The sequence below is a fragment of the Oryza brachyantha genome, chromosome 6 (assembly GCF_000231095.2).
Source record: "Oryza brachyantha chromosome 6, ObraRS2, whole genome shotgun sequence".
NCBI lineage: Eukaryota > Viridiplantae > Streptophyta > Magnoliopsida > Poales > Poaceae > Oryza > Oryza brachyantha.
The window spans coordinates 9,315,566-9,337,681 of NC_023168.2; the positions used below are offsets into that span (position 1 = coordinate 9,315,566).

The following is a 22,116-nucleotide window of genomic DNA, read 5'->3' on the forward strand; positions in this document are numbered from 1 at the left end:
TGAGTGATTTATGTTGACTTAATATTTGCTATTTTATATCCTCAATCCCGTACAGTCTCGGTTAGGTCCGATCTATTAAATTATGTTTATCAAATAACTTATATCAAGTCAATTTATCTTGCTCATTATTTTATTGGAGTTTCAACCAATAAGTTACCGGTCATCATCTCGTCAAGTCGATGGTATGCCTTGATTTGCTAGCTGGCCAATCTATCTCTTGTTAAACATGATCTTTCGTTGCATCGACTCGGTCCGACCTATCAAGATTATCCTTATTAAGCTAGCTTATGTAGATCATATTGGTAGATCTATGCTTGTTATTGCCTAGTGACAGACTAATTGACTCCTTAATGATAATCAGTTTTGGTATGTTTAGTATATAATCTAACATTGCTAAGCATAGTCTGATGTTGTATTGGTTCGGTATAACCTATGAGATTACTTTTAATAAGCTAAGTTATATATTTTATATATCTTGATTGATTATCAGTTGGTTGTAGTCAATCATCTTTGCCAGCCCACACTCATTGCATTTATATCAATAATTTCATAGACCTTGGTCAATTATCAGTTGTTTGTAGTCAATGATCCTTATAGTACACACTCATTGAGTTTATATCAATAACATATCCGATTATCTTACAAGAATGCTCATATGTTAATTGACCGGTCCTACCAGTCCATTGGATGATTGGTAGTTTCATTTAATTCTTCCTATATTTCTTGTCAATTGCAGAGATCAAATTTACTAACACACCCTAAACCCAATTCTTTAATACCTCTATTATTCTAAGCAATTTTGATGTTTTAAATAAACTAGTACACAATTATTTCTCTAATAATTGGTTGTAGTTTATTTGAATTCCATTCTATACAAAAATATGCCATTGTAATTTAGGCTATGGTTGTAGATCAATGGGATTTTTTTTCTATTGTAAATTTGCAAGTCAACAAAAGTTGGCTTTGAGTTTACATTATAAATCTACATAAGACTTACAATAAGCCGAAAGTGTGGATCAAGAATAAAGCACACATGGTTTTGGAGCAAACAAAAAACTCATTTTCGACAAGGACGAGCGTAGATCAGTCCAAAGATAATTAAGTGTTAACTGTAGTTTAACTATAAACTAAATTTCGCTACAAAATAAACTTAAGTTTTAGTTTATTTAGTTGAAAGTCAACCCTAGGTTACCCCCAAGCTAATCGACAGCCAAGAAGACCTTTTGAGTCGTAAAGATACTCTGCCATACTACAATTTAAATATATCAGCGAATAAGCAAGACTATGCTAATACAAGGCTGGCTAAAATTAGATTTTTTTTAATATTTTAACCCTTTTTAATAAATAATATCATTACTTAAACCTCGAAGATAAATATTTTCACCATCTAAATTTTTTTTTTTGCCATGCCACCCTACTAACATGGCAAAAAGAACTATCACGCCAAGTTAGCTTAGCTTGCATGACATGCCTCCACCACTAGGGTGGCAGGGAGCGCTAGCCTAGTTGCTCCAAATAGCAGTGTTGTCTTGATACACCGGATAGAGTTGTGTGGCTAAAAGGTTCATATATTATCTTCGAGATTCATTAATAAAATTATTTATTAAATTATTTTTAAAAAATCCAAATTATAGCCATTTCGTTGCTCTTGATTAGGGCTGAAAACGGAGCGGATAGTTTCTGTCCGCTCCGGAAAAAACGGATACGTAGGCAGCTCGGAGCGGATATTTCTCGGATAATTTGGATACGGATATGAATACGGATAATTTTCTTCGGATACAAATACGAATACGGTATGGCAGTTTCCGACGGATACGGATATTCCGACGGATATCCGAAGATTGTAATAAGCGGATATCCGCGAATACCTGAAACTAGTTCAGCCCACTTAATTCCAGGTCTGACCCGTCAACCAATTTACTAAAAATTGCTTTTGTGCTATTGGACTATCAGTATTTGTTAGAACTCATTATGTGCTATGTGGTGGACTTATGTCACTTATATGTTACCCGTGAAACTAAATATAACGTGTTAAATCTATGATGATGCCTAAAATAATAGCTATCTCGATTAAGTTAGCTATATATATGTGCTATTTGTCTCTATGAACGGTTTGAGTTGTTTGTATACTTCGAGAAATATTTGTTTTCGTATTCGTGTTCAACTACATCCGATCCTTATTCGTATTCGAGATAATTCGTATTTGTTTCCGTATCTGAGATATTCGTATCCATTTCCATACTACGGTACATGTAATATCCGTCCGTATTCGCTCCGTTTTCAGCCTACTTCTCCTGATGCCTCATTCCAAAAGCTTACGGGGCCGCATGACATTTGACGGGCATAAACTCTGGTTATCCGTGAATTTGGGCACCATAACATCAAAACATTGTTGCCTAAAAGTATTAATTTTCCATAAGCTGGAAATCTCAAAGGTAAATGCTAAGACTACCATAAAATATTTTTTTTCCTTTGAAGCTGTGCCAATCGTATCAAAAAAAAAAACATTTCTGTTGCCTTGCACATAAAAGTAAAGTTAAGAATCGTGATCCCTCTTGGCAATGGTCAGGTCCCCATACAAACAGTTCACCGGCACCCCAACTTTATCTCAAGCACATGTCTGGCTACTTGTTGGCAGCAACCTCAGCAGGCGTTTTGGTAGTCATTTGGTCCACAGCATGCACGGTGCTTTGGAGCTCCTCCCATATAGCCTTGTAAACCATTCTCTGCCGATTTACGGCAGATTTTCCCTCGAATACCTTCGAAACAACATCTATGCTGAGGCAAAAAAGGGGCAAATTCAACTTCAGAAATATGTAAAGAAAAAAAATATAGGAGTGTTGAGAAACATCACAGATGACACAATTGAGAAAATGTGTCAAAAACCATATAGATCCAACTACACTAGTAAGGTCACCAGGCCTAATTGCAGAGGAGGTTATCCACCACAATTATGAGAAGAAAACTGGTAGTGAAAAAATAACAAAAAAATATGATCAAGTAGTAGTTGCTTTCAGAATATGTTCTGGAACATGCAGGACCATAAGTAGTATAATGATAGCATAAATGGTACCTTCGGGAATTACATTTTGAGAAAACAAGAATAAAAATGTTAACAATCATTTTCTATCTCCATCGGCCTCATTCTTTTTGGCATGGTTTATAGCCTGAAGATTGTAGTTTGATCTTTGCAACTTAATACTTTGCATTGCAGGTAAATGCTTGTAACTTGTCTGCTGCACTTGATTTATGTGAATTTGCTCAGATTAACCATAAGGTAGGGCCAATTAATTCTGTGTCTACATGTCACTGTGGCTCCCATATTTCTTCACAGCAGACTCTATGACAGTTTGTGTGAAACCAGGAGTGAAAAAAGAATTAGAGGTGCCACTGATCTAATGTGCCCATAACAGAGCCAAGTTATGCTGAAACAAAACTTTCCAAGCAAAATATTATGCATCGTGCATAGGTGTATTTTTTTTCCATTTTTTGTAGTTTCACTACATATGTGTATATGCATGAGGCCATGTTTACGCCCTAGCTAATTGAATCCTAGTATCATTAGTTCATTAACTAGTTATATTGTTAGCTTAAGCATATTGGGCATGTGTCGGTTTGTATGGGCCTTGATCAAGCTTGCCAGGCCATTGGAATCTTAAGTCTGCATATCATAGTCAACCATGTAACAGGCAAACGGACCTTGTCTTTTTAGTTTAGTTTGTTCAGTCGAGGATCTTCTCCAGGCTACGAAAGAGATGGTTACCCTATCTGTCCCATGTTCAAGTTTTGCTGCTGTTACTAGGAAAGTCCATGAAAAAGTTATCTGGGTTGGTCACTCGGTACATGTAAGTGCTTCATCTGCTGATTGTGTTTCATTTGTGACAGTTGGCAGTAGAGCCTGTTACGATTCGGTCTGCATTCTAACTCATTCCTAATAATATTAGCTCACTTGGGTTCTTTCTCCTGGTTTGTGTCCGCTTGATTGATGAGAATTTTCTGCGAGTTGCTTTGTGCTTTGATCTGGCCATTAGTTTTCTGACTGATTATGTGCTGCTATATTGATGTATGCAGCAGAGTCAGATACTTAGATTTATGTTTGTCAATACTGAGCTGACAGTGTTCAGTTTTGTATAAACTTCAGTAAGAAAAAAAAAGCTCTTGTTGCCCAGTGCCAAGAAATAAAGGGGCACTAGTGTATTTGCTTTCAGGTGGTCATCACTGTCTCCCTCCCCAACGCTAGTCCTATGTCTTGTGCAGTATAGCAGTTATCTGCAATGGCTAACATAAAATTCTACCTATAAAACAAGCAGGATGCCTTGTGCTATCTTTGAATGGAGAACAGTGATGAAATAAACATATTATTCATTTGAAGCTGACTTCTAATATTCTTGGATCATCTGGACAATGATGGATAGCTTAACTGATGGAATACATGGAGTTCAATTTGATAAATGGGAAGCCACTAGGAATTAGCAGAAGATGCTCCAAAATTTAAGGTCATAATCGATCAAATTACTGAATGAGTGACAAATTATCTGTTGAAGGAGTGAATACTGTTATTAGTATTCTGAATAGAATGGTACTGACTCCGTCCCAAAATATAGCAAACTTTATAGTTCAAAGGAAATAGCTTTCAAGGGATACTAGTACCAATTTTCTGCTCATCAGTACACCATTGAACATCATAAGTGCTCAGAATGATTGCTCCCTAGCACTTCAAGAAAAAGAAAACTAAAAATAGGAAAAGCATCATCAGGTAATAATAATACTATCAAAATGTTTAGCTGTGTGCAGTGTCATGGAAGCTCAGAAAACTTCTAGTGTTGCACAGCTAATTTACATTATGCTTCCTATGTCCAGAAAAATATATAACACCGAAGTATATAACCGGTACAAAAAGAGCAATTCCAAAGTATCTCATTTCTATATGCACAGAGGCACAGGACATTGCACCAACCCATGTGTCTGTGGCATACAGCTCTCATGCAATCAAATATGGACAAGCAGTAGTCACAGTTACTAAATATCAATTTAATTTACTGAGTTTGATTAGTTCAAAAACAGATCGAGAATGCAACCTCCACGAGAAGTGTCAAGTATGAGCGCCTCCTAAATCCCGATAATAAAATCAGCAGGTCACATCGTTTTATTGGCATCTAGCTAGCTAACCATGGGCTCCATGATTTGGGTAGAAACAGCACGTTACCAGACATGGCGGCCGTCCCCGGATGTGTCAACGACGGTGACCGTGTCCGCCTCCAGCTGCTCCTTGATCTGCCAAGAACCAAAAAAAAAAAAGTAAGCACAAAGATTACACCAGCTGCGCCGCCAAGATTACAAAGCAAGAATCTCCCCCCAACTCACGGGAGGATACCTTGGCTTCCAGCGCCTGCATGGCGGGGGAATCAGCGGAGCCCACCGGCCCAGGCGCCGACGCCCAGGCAGAGAAGAGGCCCCTGCTCCCGGCGCCGCGCGAAGGGCGATGAGGGGGAGCGGACCAGGCGGCGAACCTGGCGGTGGTCGACGAGAAGGAAGGGGACGAGGAGGAGAGGGCAAGGGCGGCGGTGCGGCGGCCGATGGCCGAACAGGAGGAGGGGGTGGAGGCGTAGCGGCGGAGGAGCATGACGGCGAGGGAGAAGGGGGCGGCGGCGTCGGCGGACCTCATCTGCTGCATCGCCGGAGGAGAGATTCCACTTTCCTCGAGTGGCGACGCTCACGCACGCTCAGAGCCTTCCGCTGCTTGTGGTTCCCGTCGTCTTGGGAAGTGTTTGTTTGTGGGCCAGGGCCTTGGACTTGGGCTTGGCCCAAGATGGGTTTCGTCCACTCGTAGAAAAGAAAATGGGTTATTTCGTTTGTGCCCCGTTTTAGGCTATAATATTGATTTTGCCTCTTTTTAAGGTTTTCGTTTTTGCCCTTACTTTTTCAATTGAACCAACCAGTTGCCCCTCCTTTGGATGGAAGGACTAACGGTGCTAAATGATATGTTAAAAGACTATTTTACCCCTGCACGAGAATATCCTTTTGATCTTTTTTAGTCATTTGTGTTGTTACCCTGTACTAAATCATAGAAATATACAAAACAATATATTATTAATTCAAATGATATGTTTAAAAACTTCTAATTTTTTAAAATATTTGACAGAGTTTCAAAACTATGTCATTTTTTAAAAAAATTATAAGTTTCATAGAAATATACAAAAGCAATATATTATTAATTCAAATGACATGTTTAAAAACTTATAATTTTTTAAACGGGGGTAATTTCGTCATTAATTATTTTGGGAATTAAATCTTTTATTTTTTAAATTAAATATATTGATCAATTAACAGTCAACATAACTTCTATCCAAAATAGGAGCAAACGGTTCATTCGGTTAAAAAAGAGGGGAAAAACGAAAACCCTAAAAAGCAGGGGTAAAATCAATATTAGACTTGAAAATCGGGGCATGACGAAATTGTCCCAAAAGAAAAGGGTAATTAACAAAGTGGGACGAAGGATTTGGAATGGAATAAGTTCACTGATGTTCCTTTCACTTCACGTCAAGTTTGTTTAAGGTTGGCTTAACTCTAAAACCAGAAGTATGGATTACTAAACTCGTATAAACCGTTCGAAATTTTTTGTTCGATTTTTGCTGATGTGGCATGCAGTGTGCCCCACTTGTCAGATTTTTCAATTTTCCCTCTTTTTTCTTTTCTCTTCCTCATCTCCCTTCCTCTCCTCTCTTCTTCCTCTCTCTTCTCCCATGTATCCAACTCGCGGCAGCGACCAGTGAACTGAGGCGGCGGCGGGGTGCGGATGGCAGGCAACAACGACGGGCGGTGGGCTAGGGCGGCGGTGATGACCGACGAGCTAGGGTTGTGGTGGGGTGTGAATGGCGGGCGATAGCGGCGAGCGGTGGGCTAGGCCGCGCATGGTGACGATGCTACTATTGATGCTGAAAATAACAATCAACAGCCAAACACGTAGGCCTGGGAGTTAATATTAGACAGCTCTAGTGCAGAACCTAAATCTTGGAAGGTGTGCGGGCGTGTCAGTCAGTTTGATCCTGTAACTGACAAGATAAGCAATAAAACAAGCCGATGGGATATCGAGCTGATAGGTAACTAAAAGTCCAGCCGATCGGATGTTGATGCTGCAATGGTTAGCCGATAGGATGAACGATCGGCTGTAAAAAGTTTGGATCGGTTAGAAACTTGATAGAAATAGAGTTAAATTAAATATTAGACCAACGTAATCCGCCAAGTTACTTATTAATCTTAGTCGATCGGACGAGCCCCTATAACCAGATCAAACTAGACGTGCAGAGATTGGACTTAACCAAGACAGTATGCAGTCGAGCACGATATGATTACAGGAAACATGAAGATCGATAAGGCTAATAGATAAACTGACGAGTTACTTGGAATAAACAATGAATCATATATTACGATCGGCTAAACCCAATTTGTGTCTGATTCTCACAAGCCGATGCACATAAATAACTGCCGATCTAACTAAATCAAGCCGATTGGTATAAAAATAATATAGTAGGGCAATCGGCTACTCTATTAATGAAAACATGAAGAACATGTAGATCGGCAAAGATCATCGGCTATAGACGGCTGACAAACAACCAAGACCTATAAAATATCTAGCCCAGATTGCTAAGAATAATCATAGAAGATCGGACTCAACCGAGACAGTTCAAGATTATGCCTAGCAATGTTAGATTAGATACTAAACAGATCTAGATTGTTATCAGCCGATGAGTCGATGACCAATAACTTATCGGTTGGTACTCCGATAAAACAGTGAGCAAAATACATTGATCTGATATAAACTATATGATAAACGCAATCTACTAGATCGGACCGAACCGAGACAGTACTAGATTGAATATGTCAAATAGCGAATATCAAACCAACGTAGATCGCCCAAAGTGGCCGACTAGATCAACTCAAGATACCGAAGTAACTCGATTTAAAACTGATACGATAACTGGCAATCGCACAACTAGATTAGAAGATCGGACCGAACCGAGACAGTTCTAATCTAGCCGCATGATCACCGTGGCCCAGCGGAATGTAGGACTTACCCCTCCGCTGGAGATCGAAGCGATGTAGCCCCGCGTCAGGCGCCAAGTTCCGCCGAAGGTGAAAACCTCGGACAGGAGGGTGGCGATGCGCCAAAATTTTGTTGATCTGATTATAGATAGTTTACAATGACCTCGGGCATACATATTTATATCCTCAGGTGGATGCTAGTTCGTGTTGGACACGACTCCTAATAGATAAAAAGAAATAACAAACTTTATCTCTTAACACGACACGGTTTCTAATAGATAAAAGAAAACAAACAAGTCCTGATCGGACTCTAATCTCTTAGAGATAAAATTCTAGCTAACTCTAACTACTAAATAAAATTACGCCGCCAAGCCTTGGTCTTCACGATTGCCTGTTGAATTTAAACTCTTCCGGATAAAATTTCTATCAGCGATTGCACCTTTCCTTATCCGAATCCAATACGAAAATTTACCAAATTTTGGTGTTAACACATGCCCCCAGTTTTGAAGTATGAAAGATCATGCTTCAAAATTGTCTTCTTCCTTCCGGCTTTGGCGACTCCAAAATCTCTCTCCTTTTGCATCTTGCAATCGGCTTTCATGAACTGATAGTGTTTGAATGAGATGGGCCAAACTTGCAAACTCATGGCAAAAGAATTTGTCTTTGATTGGTTCTAGTAGCCCTCTGAATGCAAGCTCCACCAACTGCTCATCATTCAAGCTCAAATTATAGCATCGGTTGCAAACATTACGAAACCTTTGTATGCATTCCATAGCCGATTCTTCTTCTTGCTGCTTAACCAGAATTAAATCCATAAGTCTCATCTCATCCGCGCCAGCAAAGAAGTATCTGTGAAACTGTTTCTCCAAATCGGCCCAGCTTCTGATAGAATTTGGAGGTAGTGATGCAAACCATGAGAAAACTGATCCAAAAAGTGACAGTGGGAACAACCTAACCTTCAAGGTATCATGAGCCGATGCCTCTCCACATTGTGCTAGGAATCGGCTGACATGCTCAATTGTAGAAACATCATCTTGCCCTGAAAATAAGGAGAATTCTGGTATCCTATATCGGCGTGGCAATGGAACCCTATCGAACCACTCAGGATACGGTCACCGATACAGATCTATTTGCTTTTTTGGTCTGATTCCAAAACCCTATCCTGCAACCGCCCTCCATCCGCGGCCTGTCGCCACCCTAGCTCATTGGTCGCTGCCGCTGCCCTAGGCCACCACCTGCGTGACTCACGCCCCACCGTCATTGCCCGTCATCTACACCCTACCACCACACAGTTCATTAGTCATCGTCATCGCCCTAGTCTACCTCCCGCCGCCGTCGACGCTGTTTGGGGGGGTGCCGATGGTTGCGCTGTCGCTACACATCGACTAGTCGATGGGCGCCAACCTCGCGGTGGAGTTAGGCGTCATGGCGCACGTGCAGGAGGAGCGATTCAGGGAGTTCAGGGCTGGGGAGGTGGCGTGCGGAGGTGCACGGCGAGGAGGGCCAGGTGCTGCACCGCCGCGCCAAGGAGCTGCTGGGAGGATAGAGAGGAAGAAGAGAGAGAGGAGAGGAAGGGAGAAGAGGAAGAGAAAAGAAAAGAAGGGGAAAATGAAAAATTTGATAGGTGGAGCCCACTGCATGCCATGTCAGCAAAACCGAGCAAAAAATGGGTCGATACTGTCGAGGGACCTTTTTCAAATGGTTTATATGAGTTTAGCGGTACACATTTCTGGTTTTGGGGTTAAATGACCTCAAACAAACTTGACGTTAAGTTAAGGGACCATCGATGAACTTATTCTATTTAGAATTGTTACGGGATTTTGGATAAATTTGGACTAGACGAATTTCCCGTCGCAATAGACGGAAAAAGTATGGTATCTTTTTTATAATGAAATCAAAAGATGGTTAACCATGTACTCACCCTTCCCAAAATTAACTACTTCTAGCATTTAAATTTTGTCCAGACATATAACAATTTCTATATTCATGTTATCTTTTAAATAATCATAAGCTTTCACCGTTACATGGACCCAAAAAAATCCCAATACATTCCATGGAAAAATCCACATCTAGACGCACTGACATATAGGGGACTATGATCAGCAGAGTGTCGTCCTTAGGGGTGCCTTCGCAGTTACCGATCTCATTGCTCGCTCTTGCCTCCCATCTTTCTGCCCCTCTCGCCGTCGACGGCGTTGACCGCTCGAAAGTGCACGACAATGGGGATGGCAACAATATGGACTGATCTCTTTGACATATTTGCCCAATTCGGCGACGGTGTCTCAGTAGTCTACATGGACATCAACATGCATTGGTCCATCAGTTACACCTACATTAACCCCATTGATATTGCACGATTCTCTCAAGATATTTCCTCTCTACAACATTAATTGGCCGCTCACCTTGAGGGTGGAGGCGGTGGGTTTCTGGTGAGATGGACGTGATTTAGAGTGATTCGTGACCCTGATGGTGTTTGTCGTCATACCTACGTAGTTTCTTGGGCTGGAATCATCCTGCCCCTATGCCTTCGGCCTCTTTCGATGAGGATGGCAACCGTGCGGGTCCTTGTCGAGGCGGATGCTCTCTAGATGTTTGAGATTTCATCGAGCCGGATCTTCGACTTTTACCTCCTTGCCCTCTCATCTCTACGCCACCCATTGCTAGCCGTGGATGGTGGCGGCTAGGTCCAAGGAGGCAACATGACTATCCTCATCCGTTGCAAAATAAGAGAGTAGCCACCTTAGGCCATGCTAGTGTTAAGGCTCGATGAGTTGGCTGGTGATGGCCGATGCCTAGTGATGCAAATTGCTGGCACAACTGACTTATTTCGAACAATCTGTTGACGTCGACCTTCTTATTCCATGGTTAGTGGCTATTTCTCTCAATGGCGTTTTTTTATCATAAGGTAGTGACATCTTGGCTACGACTCAAGATATCTCTTACGTCGACGTCTCATCCTTCTTTAGATCACCCTTATGGATTTTGGGTATGTGCGTTTTGACTTTTCATGACCTCCGAAGGGTATCATGTCTACAAAAGCTACAAGTAATTATGTTTGTGGCCAATTGCAATTGTGCTAAGCCTATAAGGTATGAAGCCACTGTCTTGGAAGTCGGGCCGGATAACGAGCCGACTCAACTTGGCTAGGCTTGGTGAAGGTCGTTTGTGGAATGAGTCAGCTTGGCTCGGCTCATTATAGCCAGGCCCGTCGAGGCCCATGGGCCAACCGAGTGGTTGCACAGGGCCCCCTATCCCCAACCCCACCCCCACCCCTTTCCCCACGGACATTTGCGTCTGTTCAGTTTTATGCGCCATCAAGTCGCTTTGTCTTCCATTTTCCCAATCATGACCAGGATGCACATGCAGGTAGCCAAGTACACATTACACAACGCAACGGCAACTTGACGAAGGCGCAAGGAGAGAGATCAACCGATCACACGACCGTAGGCATTGCCGGCGAGGCCACGAGGGCTGACCGGGCAATTGCCTGCCGTTGCTGGTTGGGCGCTGTTCTGGGCTGGCCGCCGCTTGCCTGACCGTCACCCCATCAGTCCATGGCGTCATGGTGCTGGGGCCTGCTTCAGTGTCTCAAGCCGACAAGCCATGGCGATTGCCTGCACTACTACTGTAGTGATGTCTACTATCTGGCTGCTTAAGTGAATCAGTGTCTCTGGCTGACTGCCTCACGCCCTCGTTGAGTCCTTGGCTTTGGCTTGTTGAATAGTTGGTTTCTTGGATTAATTCCTTACTTCAATCAATTCATCGTATCAGTGATCAGACATAAGGTAATTGACTAATTTAAATCAATTCATCATATCGCTGATATTACATACCAGTGATAAGAAAACTGTCTTGCATCATATATGATGTATACACTACTTTCAAGATCTAATGAGAGATCGATGATAGCATTGAATTCAAGTATAAATTAATAATGTTTATATTCAGAGAGCAGTAGTTTTCCCGTGACGTAGAGGTATAAAAAAAGACAAAATTTGCTACAGGACACTCAAAATTTACGCTCTTTACTAGAGAACACCGTAATATCGTGTTTTAGTTGAAGGGCATCGCAAAAAAGTGGTAATTAGCCACCAGACACCGATGGCATTATTTTATATTTTTTGATGGTTTTGGAGAGAGAAAACATGACCAAAGTACCAAAATGCCCTTAAGATGGTGGTGCCGGGTCAAAAAGAGCAGCTCCTCCTCACCGTCCCCTGCCTCCAGCGCATAGATCCCACCTAGTCTCCTCAGCTCCTCCTCCGAGAGCCCATTCTTATCGTTTTCCTCCGTCTCTAACGTGAAAGAGATAAGAGCATTTTGGTACTTTTACCGTGTTCTCTCTCTCCAAAACTAATGGAAACTATAAAATAATATCGCTGATGCCCGGTGGTTAATTACCACTTTTTTACGGTGTCTTCTGGCCAAAACATGATCTTACAATGGTTTATATGAAAGAACACAAACTTTTAGTGCCGTGTAACAAATTTTCCCTATAAAAAACATCGTAATAATACCCTAATACCACAGGGCACAAGGCAGCGGCAGCTCGTGCAATATGTCAACAGTGGTTCGATCAATCTCTTGCTGCGGAGAACAAAACCTAGAAACCAAAAACATGCACAATCATGATGCCAGGTAGGACATTACTAAGATGGGCTTGATTAATTAATGGATACCAAAGGTTTGGGCTTAATTAATGAACACTGTGCCCTAAAAAAAGTATATGCGATTGCGTTTACAATGTTTCTGATTGAAACCAAATTTTGGCAAGGGTAGAAAAAAAACAAACCATTTCAATACTTTGCTCGGTATATTCTGTCTTCCCCTGAATGGAAAATTGCAAGGATGGTATTATAATTTTACAAAATACTCCCTCAATCCCTAAATCCTAAATGTTTGACGCCGTTAACTTTTTTATACACATTTGACTATTCGTCTTATTCAAAAAATTTACATAATTATTAATTATGTTTATATCATTTCATTTATTGTTGAATATACTTTTATGCATATATATAGCTTTACATAAATTTTTAAAAAAATTAAATAAGACGAATAGTCAAACGTGTTTTAAAAAATCAACGGCGTCAAACATCTAGGGATGGAGGGAGTAACACAACTTCATCTTCTAGGAACGTGATCATGACAAAAACATGCCAAAATTTAGCATTAACAAAAATTGGTAAGATTACTTTTGTCTTAAACCAAACAAACCTGTATATATGATCTTTTTTTCCCTTCAGATTCAACCACACCACTGACATTTTACCACCCTTCTGTTAGCACTGGGTCACCCCAACATAAAGACTCAACACAGTCTACCTCCAAAACAGTGAATCTTCTTCTCTCCCTCACGAACCTGATCTCTCTCTCTCATCCCAATCCATATCGTAGCTAACCGGTCTTCAGAATTTCAGATCAGGAAATGCACCATCGCCAATTTTCCTAGATGGAACATAGATCAGCAAATAAATAGGAATGGTAGGAATTTACAAAGCTATATCCTCCTTTATTTCTTATTGTGAGATCTCTACGTTCTTTAAGTGCAAGTTATTTTGGGGACGAATCCAAAATGTAATCCCTTACAATTAGGCCACGTTCGTTTGTGGTGAGAGAGAGGGCTAGTTATCCGGCGCGGTAAACGTAGTAAAAGATTAGTACATGATTAATTAGTTATTAATTATTAAAAATATAAAATAGATCAATATGATTTTTTAAAATAACTTTCCTATAGAATTTTTTTTGCAAAAAATACATCGTTTAGTAGTTTGAAAAGCGTGCGCGTGAAAAACGAGTGGACTAAGATAACTTAGCCCCATGGCTGAACGCGGCCTTAAGGATGAAAGGAACGTGCAGTAGTTTAGCATATCCGTTATGTTTATGACTCATCACATGGTTAACTCAATTTTATTACATTCTTTGTTTTCATATTATAAGATGTTTGTATAGATTCATTAATGTATTAACGTATATATTTTGTATATATGTATATGATCTATTACAATATATATAAATATTCAATACCAAAATGTTTTGTAGCGTGAAACGGAGACAATATTTCAGAAAACAGTTTTATCGATATAGTGCAGTAACTCAACGAGGTATATAGTTAAATTAAAAAAAAAAAAGGAGCAGCCTACCAAAAGCAAAAAAGTTCCCGCCAGTGCAATGCCCGTCACTCGCCGGTGGCGGGAGGCTTAGTCGCCGGCGGTCCGGGCCAGACACTGATCCGCTCCTTCTCGTACTTGATGAATACAGCGCCCGCCGCGGCGACGGTGTACACCTGGAGGAACAGCGTCGCCGGCTGGTGGTACTTGACGAGCGCCCGGCCGGAGCCGAGCTCGACGAGCAGCAGCGCGGCAAGGCCGACGGCGGCGAGCGCGCCGTTGAGCCGCTCGCTGTACGCGCTGAACCCGAACTCGACGGGGAGGCCGACGGACGAGCGGGGCTCGCGCAGCGGCACGGGCGGGAGCGTGACGGCGGCCCTGGACGACCCCGCGGCGCCCTTCCTCTTCCGCGCCGCGGCGCTGCCCCGCTTCTTAGGCCCGACGCGGGACTTGATGCGCAGGACGCGCTCCTCGAAGTCGCCGTCCGTGGAGGCGGCGGCGGCGGCGGTAGCCGTATTGGCGGGCGCTGGTGAGGATGCGGCCTCCTCCTCCTCCTCGGCGGCGGCGTCCTCGGCGGACGCGGCGCGGGGAGGCAGCGGCGTCACGCGGAAGCAGCGGCGGCCGAGCCGGAGATGGTGTGGCGCGGCGGCTGTGGAGGCGGCAGGGGAGAAGGGGCTGGAGAGTGGCGTCGCCATTGCTCCTCTCGGTGCGCGGCGCGAAGCACTCGGTTGATGGCGTTTCAGGTACGGTGGCCCTCTGCCCAGGTCTGGGCGTGGTGCCATTGGTTACGGATGGATAGGATTTTGGTGGCAATATGTGTGTGTCTGGTTGCCGTGGCTCCACGGAGCCTCGGAAGTATAGGTGGCCAAACGGTCGCTCGGCACAGCACTAGCACGAGGATAGTACTATTAAACACGGCAGATCATCTGTACCGTGCCTATTAATGCTGCCGTGCCAGCACCTAGACACTAGCACGACACGAAGTGCTAAAAACAGGGCCGTGCCGTGCCACAAGGCACGATAGTGCCAGTGCCGGCACTAGCACGAAATGGCTAACAGAAAATGGTACTCAAACTTATCAGAATTCTATGCACAACGTCAATTTTTATAGGAAAAAAGCTAAACAAGAGACACACAAGATTTCAAAATACCAATTCATTAGGAGCTCAGTGCAATGGCTGCCTCATTAAAAACCTGTCAGGTAAAACTCACCCTTGTGAGAAACCCTAGACAGGAAAAGAGTACAGCCAAGCTCCATTTAAGAGTTTTAGAGTTCATTGTCTTACTCTTACATCAAGAACTAGTCCAAGTCCACTAGTCCAGCTACAGCTGGCCAGCAGACACATAATATTACAGTCCTATTACATAAATGTTCACGAGTCAAGATAAAGTTCTTCAAATGCTTCTTCAAGCTCCTTGTCCTCCACATCCTGTTGCAGCCTTGCTTCAGCAGCCTCCCAATCCTTTATGCAGGTAAGCATCTCTACCATTTCAGGCTTCAGCTTCCTTCGACGCTCCTCGATGATCCTGCCAGTCATACTAAAAGTAGATTCTAAAGATACAGTAGATACAGGAACAATTAAGATATCTTTAGCCATGATTGAGAGTACTGGATATGTAAGTTTGTGCTCATGCTACCAGTTCAAAATGTTAAAGTCATCAGTTAGATGATTGATAGTGTCACAGTCCAAATAGGACACAAGTTCAGAAGCACTAGAAGCTGATGACCTTACCGCATGCAGTAGAGAAGTTGCAGATGCACCTCTAGACATGTTAAGATTACCAGGCAAGGTACCAGCATCAAAACCAGCACCAGAACCACCATCATCATCATAAATTTCATCCCAAGCAGATCTTGACTTACCAGACAAGTCAAAAGGGTCAGGCCTCCTCAACCTAACAGCACCATATTTCTCATCATATTTATTGTACACATCAGTGAGTCTAGCTCTAGTGTCAAGCAAATAGGCAGAATAATCTGTACTGGTGAGACTACCTAACCTTCTAAGCACCCTAGTAAAACCTTTCATTTTAGCTCTAGGGTCCAAGATAAATGCAAAAGAATAAAGCAAAGGTATGTGCCTCCAGTACTTATTATACTTGTCAATCATAGGTTGAACCACAGATCTGATGTGCACATCATTAGCATAATTCTTTAGGTGTATAGCAATCTTAACAAGATAATGAATCATAAGCGGAGATGTAGGATAGTACACACCAGATAATGTAACTGTTGCATCATTAAAAAGCTCAAGAAATGATAGTACTTTTTGTGCCACAGCCCAATGTTCATCAGTTAACAACAATGGCTCACCTACAACCCTAGGATACTGAGCCTGGATCCAAGTAGTGAAAGGGACCTTATGAGGAAACATATGCTTAAGCATTAGAAAGGTAGAATTCCACCTAACATCCATGTCAAGCTGAAACTTTCTAGGCCTAATACTAGTTGCAATGCAGTAACTCTTATATGCAGCAATTCTTTGATTAGATGAATTCATGAAAGACATTGCAGTTCTAAATGTTTATCAAAGGCTTAAGAGTAGTTAGGGCCTCCTTAACAATGAGATTGATAATATGACATGCACAACACTGATGCAAGAACATAGAATGAACTGCAGTAGATGATTCATTCTCTGCCATATCTGGTTCATCAATAATCTCAAAACCAAGGTATTTAGACAAGACAGGTCTCAACTTCTGCATGGCTGCAGCATTAGATGATGCATTGTCTAAAGTAACAGCGAATACCTTTTCAGTCAAACCATAATCAGCAAGCACAGATGCAACACGGTCAACAATGTTCTGTCCATTGTGGGACACATCAATAAGAACTAGGCCAAGCACCCTTTTCTCAATTTGCCAGTCAGAGTTTATATAGTGGGCAACAACAGAAATGTAATCCTCTTTGGCATTACTAGACCAAATGTCAGAGGTTAGACACACACAATTAACAGAAGTGCTGAAAGTATCAACAAGTTTAGCCTTGCAATCAGTAAAGTATTTCATGATGTCTCTAGTGGTGCTTTGCCTAGACACTAGCATATTTAGGGTTATGAGCGGTTTTAATATACTCTTCAAAAACATCAGATTCACCCATAGAGATAGTAACATCAAGTCTAGCAATCAATCGGACCAGTGCAGTACGAGCAACAGAAGGACAATACTCCCAATTACGCATACTACCATCAGGATTAAAAGAGATTTAAGATTGAGACATGCGAGTCTTCTCAAGCCTCATAGGGCACTTAGGAATATGTCGGGAAAGATGACCAGTGCCACCACTAGAGAGACCAGAGTACTCCTTTTTGCAATGCAGGCACTTAGCTCCATACCTGACCTTCTTACCATTGACGGTCTTAAACAGCTTCTTGAAGTCATCCCAAACAGCAGAGGTACTCGGACGTGAGCGCTTCCCGTTGTTCCCTTCTGTAGGTGCAGGTGGATCATCAACAGCGTCCACGCTGATGGGATCATCAACACTATGACTGAACAACTCGGCACGATCCTCACTGTTACGCCTAGAAATTCCTCACACGAATTTCTGAACTTAATTGTGTATTAAATCCCTGTCCAGGACCAGCCAGGGTACACAAAAAGACAATGTTGATTACATAACCATCGTTCTTAGAAACAACTGAAAATTACACTTATTCTAGCGGAAATGCAGCGGAAAGAAAAAGGTAGACTAGCTCCAGTGGGTACGGCTCCAGTCCACAGGCAACGCTTCGACGGCGAAACAGCTCACTCCTGAGAGGCACCTCCATCGGACTCGACTTCTTGCTCTGGGGTGGGAAAGTTAAGCAAGGCTGAGTACAAACCACCGTACTCAACAAGTAACACGGACAAGGGGGAAATAAATGATGCAGGGATTAATAAGGACAGGCTTAAGGTTAGTTGCAATAAAGCAGCAGTTCAACAAATAACAGAGATTATAAGAACGAAGATAATTAAATACAGTAAAGCATAAGTAAATAAACAGTTGTAAAATACCACAACACTGTCCAACGTTACACCACGTTGCAATAGGCCCAACCACTACTCAACGTTACACCACGTTGCAGTAGTCCCGAGTGATAACCAATTTACTCAAGTTATTAGAGGTTCACTAATCACAGTGAAGCTGGGAGCTCGCCCGTAACCGTGGGCACGGCTATTCGAATAGTTTATACTCTGATCAGAGGTGTACTACTGTACCCACAAGACACGACTCCACTACACTTGAACGTGCGCCGACATACCACCATGGTATACCGGAAAGGAGACCGTGATAGGACCCGTTACACAACCCTCCCTATTTAATCGTACCACACTTCAGGTTTCACCCCCTCCTTTACACCAAGTCGGGCAGTCCCCTCTTGTGCCTTGGTAGATCCGGAAGCAGCAGAGGCTTTCGTTACACCACGATTGCCCGTCCATACTCCATCACGCCTACCCTTGCCTGGGTACGTAAAATAGTTCGAAGTCGTGCTTCAAATCCCACCTTACCCATTTCGGCATGTGGTTAGCACTTAATTACTTCCAGGGTTTTCCGTGAACCGGTCCTTAATTACCATGGGTGCGACTCTCAAAACCATGCACCCACAGCCCACCATTATCAATATTTTAGTTGACATTAACCCGAACCGGGTAGTGAATCAATATCTCAGCTAAACAGAACTAAGCATGATTAAATGTGATCCCATGAGCTATTTGTTCTAAGCATGGCTAAGCATAACCTAGGCCTAACTCTAATCAAGTTACCCCAGGTCCAGCAATGAATGAAGTTGGATAAACAACGGCATAATAATAACGTTTACCCGAAAATAACATAAAGTAAATACCTTAATTAAAACAATGCATGTTTGAAATAATAAAGCGGGGAATTTGCAATAATGGGTTCAATATGATCAAGGATGAGTGTCACTTGCCTTGCTCTGACCCTTGGGGAACTTCAGCGACGATCTCGAAGTAAACCGGCTCTTCGGCGGGGTCCGAATCTAAGCGACAAAGCACAAAAATAAATAAAACAGGCACAAACTCTACTGAAACAGCAAAAGAGACTATTTTTAATGGATTCTTGACAATTTTATGAATTTAATGAAATCTGAATGGACCTAAACGGAGGCTAGGTGAATTACTTATGAAGTTTAGAAGTTTTCTGGTTTTTTAGCTAAACAGAAAAGTCCTAAATCAATTATTGCGCAATTAATAGGGCTGCTGACGTCAGCGAGGAGAGAGGAGGCTGACGGCTGACAGGTGGGGACCACCTGTCGGTGAGAGAGAGGGGGAGGGAGAGACTGACACGTGGGCCCGGGGAGGAGAGAGAGGAGAGAGGCGCGGTGGCGGCTGACGGGTGGGTCCCGCTCGTCAGCGAGAAGGGAACAGAGAGGAGGGGAGTAGAGCGCGCGACTCGGGCGGACGGCGGCAGCCGGCGGGAGTTGTGGGCGACACGGCGGCGGCGGCGCGCGGCGACGGCGTGACGACGACGACCGGCGTTCGGCGACGGCGCGACGGCGACGACGGCCGAGGCGACGGCGCGACGGCGACGACGGCCGAGGCGGCGACACACGCGGCGCAACCCGGCAGAGCAGCGGCGACGGCTGGCTCGGCGACAACTGGCGAGTGTCGAGCGCGGGCACGCGCGAGCGCAGGTGACTGCGGCTAGACGACGGCATCGCGAAGGCGACGACGACCGCAGCGGCCGGCGGCGAGGACGAGCTCCACACCCGTCCGGCGACGGCGTGCGGCTCGGCGGCGGTCGGCCGGGAAGGGGGAGAGAGAGGGGAGGAGGATGGGGACGCTCATCGGCGGCGGCGAACGCGCGGACGGGTCGGCGAGATCGAGGCGAAGGTGGCGACGCGGGTAGGAACGGGAGATCGACAACGGCGGCGGGGATCGACGGGCGACGGCGAGGCGACGAGGCGCTGCGGCGAAGAGGTCGGAGGAGTTGCGACGGGCGCGGGGCGTCCACCGGCGATGAGGAGAGCCAGGGGAAGGTTGGCGACACCGAGGCGGAGGCGATGACGCGGCTGGACGGCAACGACTGGCGAGCGGCGGCGAGATTGAGCGGCGACGGCGAACAGCGACAGCGCGGCGGCGACTCGAGCGGAGGCAGAAAGTGGGCGACGGCGCGCGGCGGCTCGGGATTTAAAGGGTGGCGGCGCCGGCTAGGGCGGGCGGAGGTGGAGACCGTGTCGGGGACGACGCGGTCTCGGCGGCGGCCGTTGCGGCGGCGGCGGTTGCGGCGACGGCGCGGAGTCGGATTCGGAGCGGCGAGGCGCGGTGCGGGCGCGCGGGCTGGCGAGGCTCGGTCGCTGATAGGTGGGCCCCACCTGTCGGTGGCGCGAGGGAGGAGGGAGGCGGCGCGGACTCGCGGCGCGGGCGCGGCGCGGTGAGCTGGGCGGAAGCAGTGGCCTAGGCGGGGGCGCGTGCGGGCGGAGCGAAGCGGCCGGTCGGCTGGGCCGGCCGAGAGGAAGTGGGCCGGCTCGGCTGGGCTGGTCCGGGAAGGAGAAAAAGAGAAAGAAAAAGGAGAAAAGAAAAGGGAGGGAGGAAAATTGGACTTCGGCCCAATTTGAGAAGGAAGGGAAAAAGAAAGGAAAAAGGAGGGAAAAAGGAAAACCCCACTTTTGCCGAGTTTTAAATTAATTTGTTTGGCCAAATTTTATACTTCTGCAATTTAAATTTAAATCCAGTTAGTCGATTTGCGAGCCTCGATTTAATTGAATTAATTTCTTTTAGAGGGATTTTTCCTGAGTTAATTAAGCCGATTGTTGTTTACGGATTTCTTTTACGATTTTAGGCTTAGGACAAAACTCCGTGTGTGACAAACCTACCCCCTTAAACGGAATCTCGACCCCGAGATTCGGAGGCACTCGCGAAGAGGTCATCTTCTCTTTCCCATGTTGCTTCTTCTTCTGAGTGGTGACTCCACTAAACTCTGCAGAATCTGATCACACGGTTCCGAGTCTTCCTTTCACTGGTTTCTAGAATCCGTGCTGGCTTCTCCACATACGTCAGATCTTCCTGTAGATCGATGTGCTCGGAGTTGGTCTGTTCTTCAGGCACACATAGGCACTTCTTGAGCTGCGACACATGGAACACGTCATGGATTCCGGCCATGTTAGCGGGGAGTTCTAACTGATACGCAACTTCTCCCCTGCGTTCCACTATCCGGTATGGTCCCACGAAACGTGGTGCCAACTTTCCTTTGGTCTGAAACCAGTGTACTCCTCGCAAAGGTGTGACGCGGAGGTACACATAGTCTCCTGCTTCAAAGGCTAAGTCCCTTCGACGATTATCTGCATAACTCTTCTGTCTGGTTTGGGCCGTCTTCAACCTTTCACGGATTATTCTGACCTTTTCTTCCGCCTGACTTAAAACTTCAGTCCCAAAAACTTGACGTTCTCCTGTTTGATCCCATAAGAGGGGTGTACGACACTTCCGCCCATACAGTGCTTCAAAAAGTGCCATCTGCAGACTGGCTTGATAACTGTTGTTGTATGAGAACTCTGCATACGGTAGATTCTTATCCCAAGTTCCACCAAAGTCGAGAGCGCAAGCTCTGAGCATGTCTTCAAGAATCTGATTTACCCTCTCTGTCTGACCATCTGTCTGTGGATGATAAGCCGTACTGAAATTCAGTCGGGTTCCCAATTCTTCCTGTAGCTTCTGCCAAAACTTTGAAGTAAACTGACTTCCTCGGTCAGAAACGATCTTCTTCGGTACTCCATGTAGACACATGATCCGAGCCAAGTAAATCTCAGCTAACCTTTTCCCTGAGTAGGTAGTGTGAACTGGTATGAAATGAGCGACCTTTGTCAATCGATCCACGATCACCCAAATTGAGTCATGACCGGCAGCGGTCCTTGGTAAACCAGTGATGAAATCCATCCCGATTTCTTCCCATTTCCATTTTGGAATCTGGAGAGGTTGCAACAGTCCTGCTGGCCTTTGGTGTTCTGCTTTGACTCGTTGACAAACA

The 22,116-nt window shown here is 44.4% G+C and overlaps 2 protein-coding genes across 2 annotated transcripts; both read right to left on the minus strand.

The window, feature by feature from the left end:
- Positions 1–2,333: 2,333 nt before the first annotated feature.
- Positions 2,334–5,746, minus strand: LOC102722968 (protein BOLA4, chloroplastic/mitochondrial). The gene is made up of 3 exons (XM_006656030.3): positions 5,375–5,746; positions 5,207–5,274; positions 2,334–2,778 (listed from the first exon to the last, which is right to left on the minus strand). Exons 1-3 carry the CDS (start codon positions 5,672–5,674, stop codon positions 2,625–2,627), a joined length of 522 nt encoding a protein of 173 aa, XP_006656093.1. The 5' UTR covers positions 5,675–5,746; the 3' UTR covers positions 2,334–2,624.
- A 7,377-nt stretch (positions 5,747–13,123) lies between these two features.
- On the minus strand, positions 13,124–15,019 carry LOC121054742. The gene is made up of 2 exons (XM_040525276.1): positions 14,187–15,019; positions 13,124–13,491 (listed from the first exon to the last, which is right to left on the minus strand). Exon 1 carries the CDS (start codon positions 14,933–14,935, stop codon positions 14,222–14,224), a length of 714 nt encoding a protein of 237 aa, XP_040381210.1. The 5' UTR covers positions 14,936–15,019; the 3' UTR covers positions 13,124–13,491; positions 14,187–14,221.
- Positions 15,020–22,116: the final 7,097 nt, after the last annotated feature.

Bases quoted from the DNA above. Each gene is read 5' to 3' on its own strand.
- LOC102722968 (XM_006656030.3), bottom strand. From the start codon at position 5,674: ATGCAGCAGATGAGGTCCGCCGACGCCGCCGCCCCCTTCTCCCTCGCC. The intron at 5,275-5,374 runs GTATCCTCCCGT...GGTTCTTGGCAG, and splicing joins TGCAGGCGCTGGAAGCCAAG to ATCAAGGAGCAGCTGGAGGC. The intron at 2,779-5,206 runs GTAACGTGCTGT...TTTTTGCCTCAG, and splicing joins GGGGACGGCCGCCATGTCTG to CATAGATGTTGTTTCGAAGG.
- LOC121054742 (XM_040525276.1), bottom strand. From the start codon at position 14,935: ATGGCACCACGCCCAGACCTGGGCAGAGGGCCACCGTACCTGAAACGC.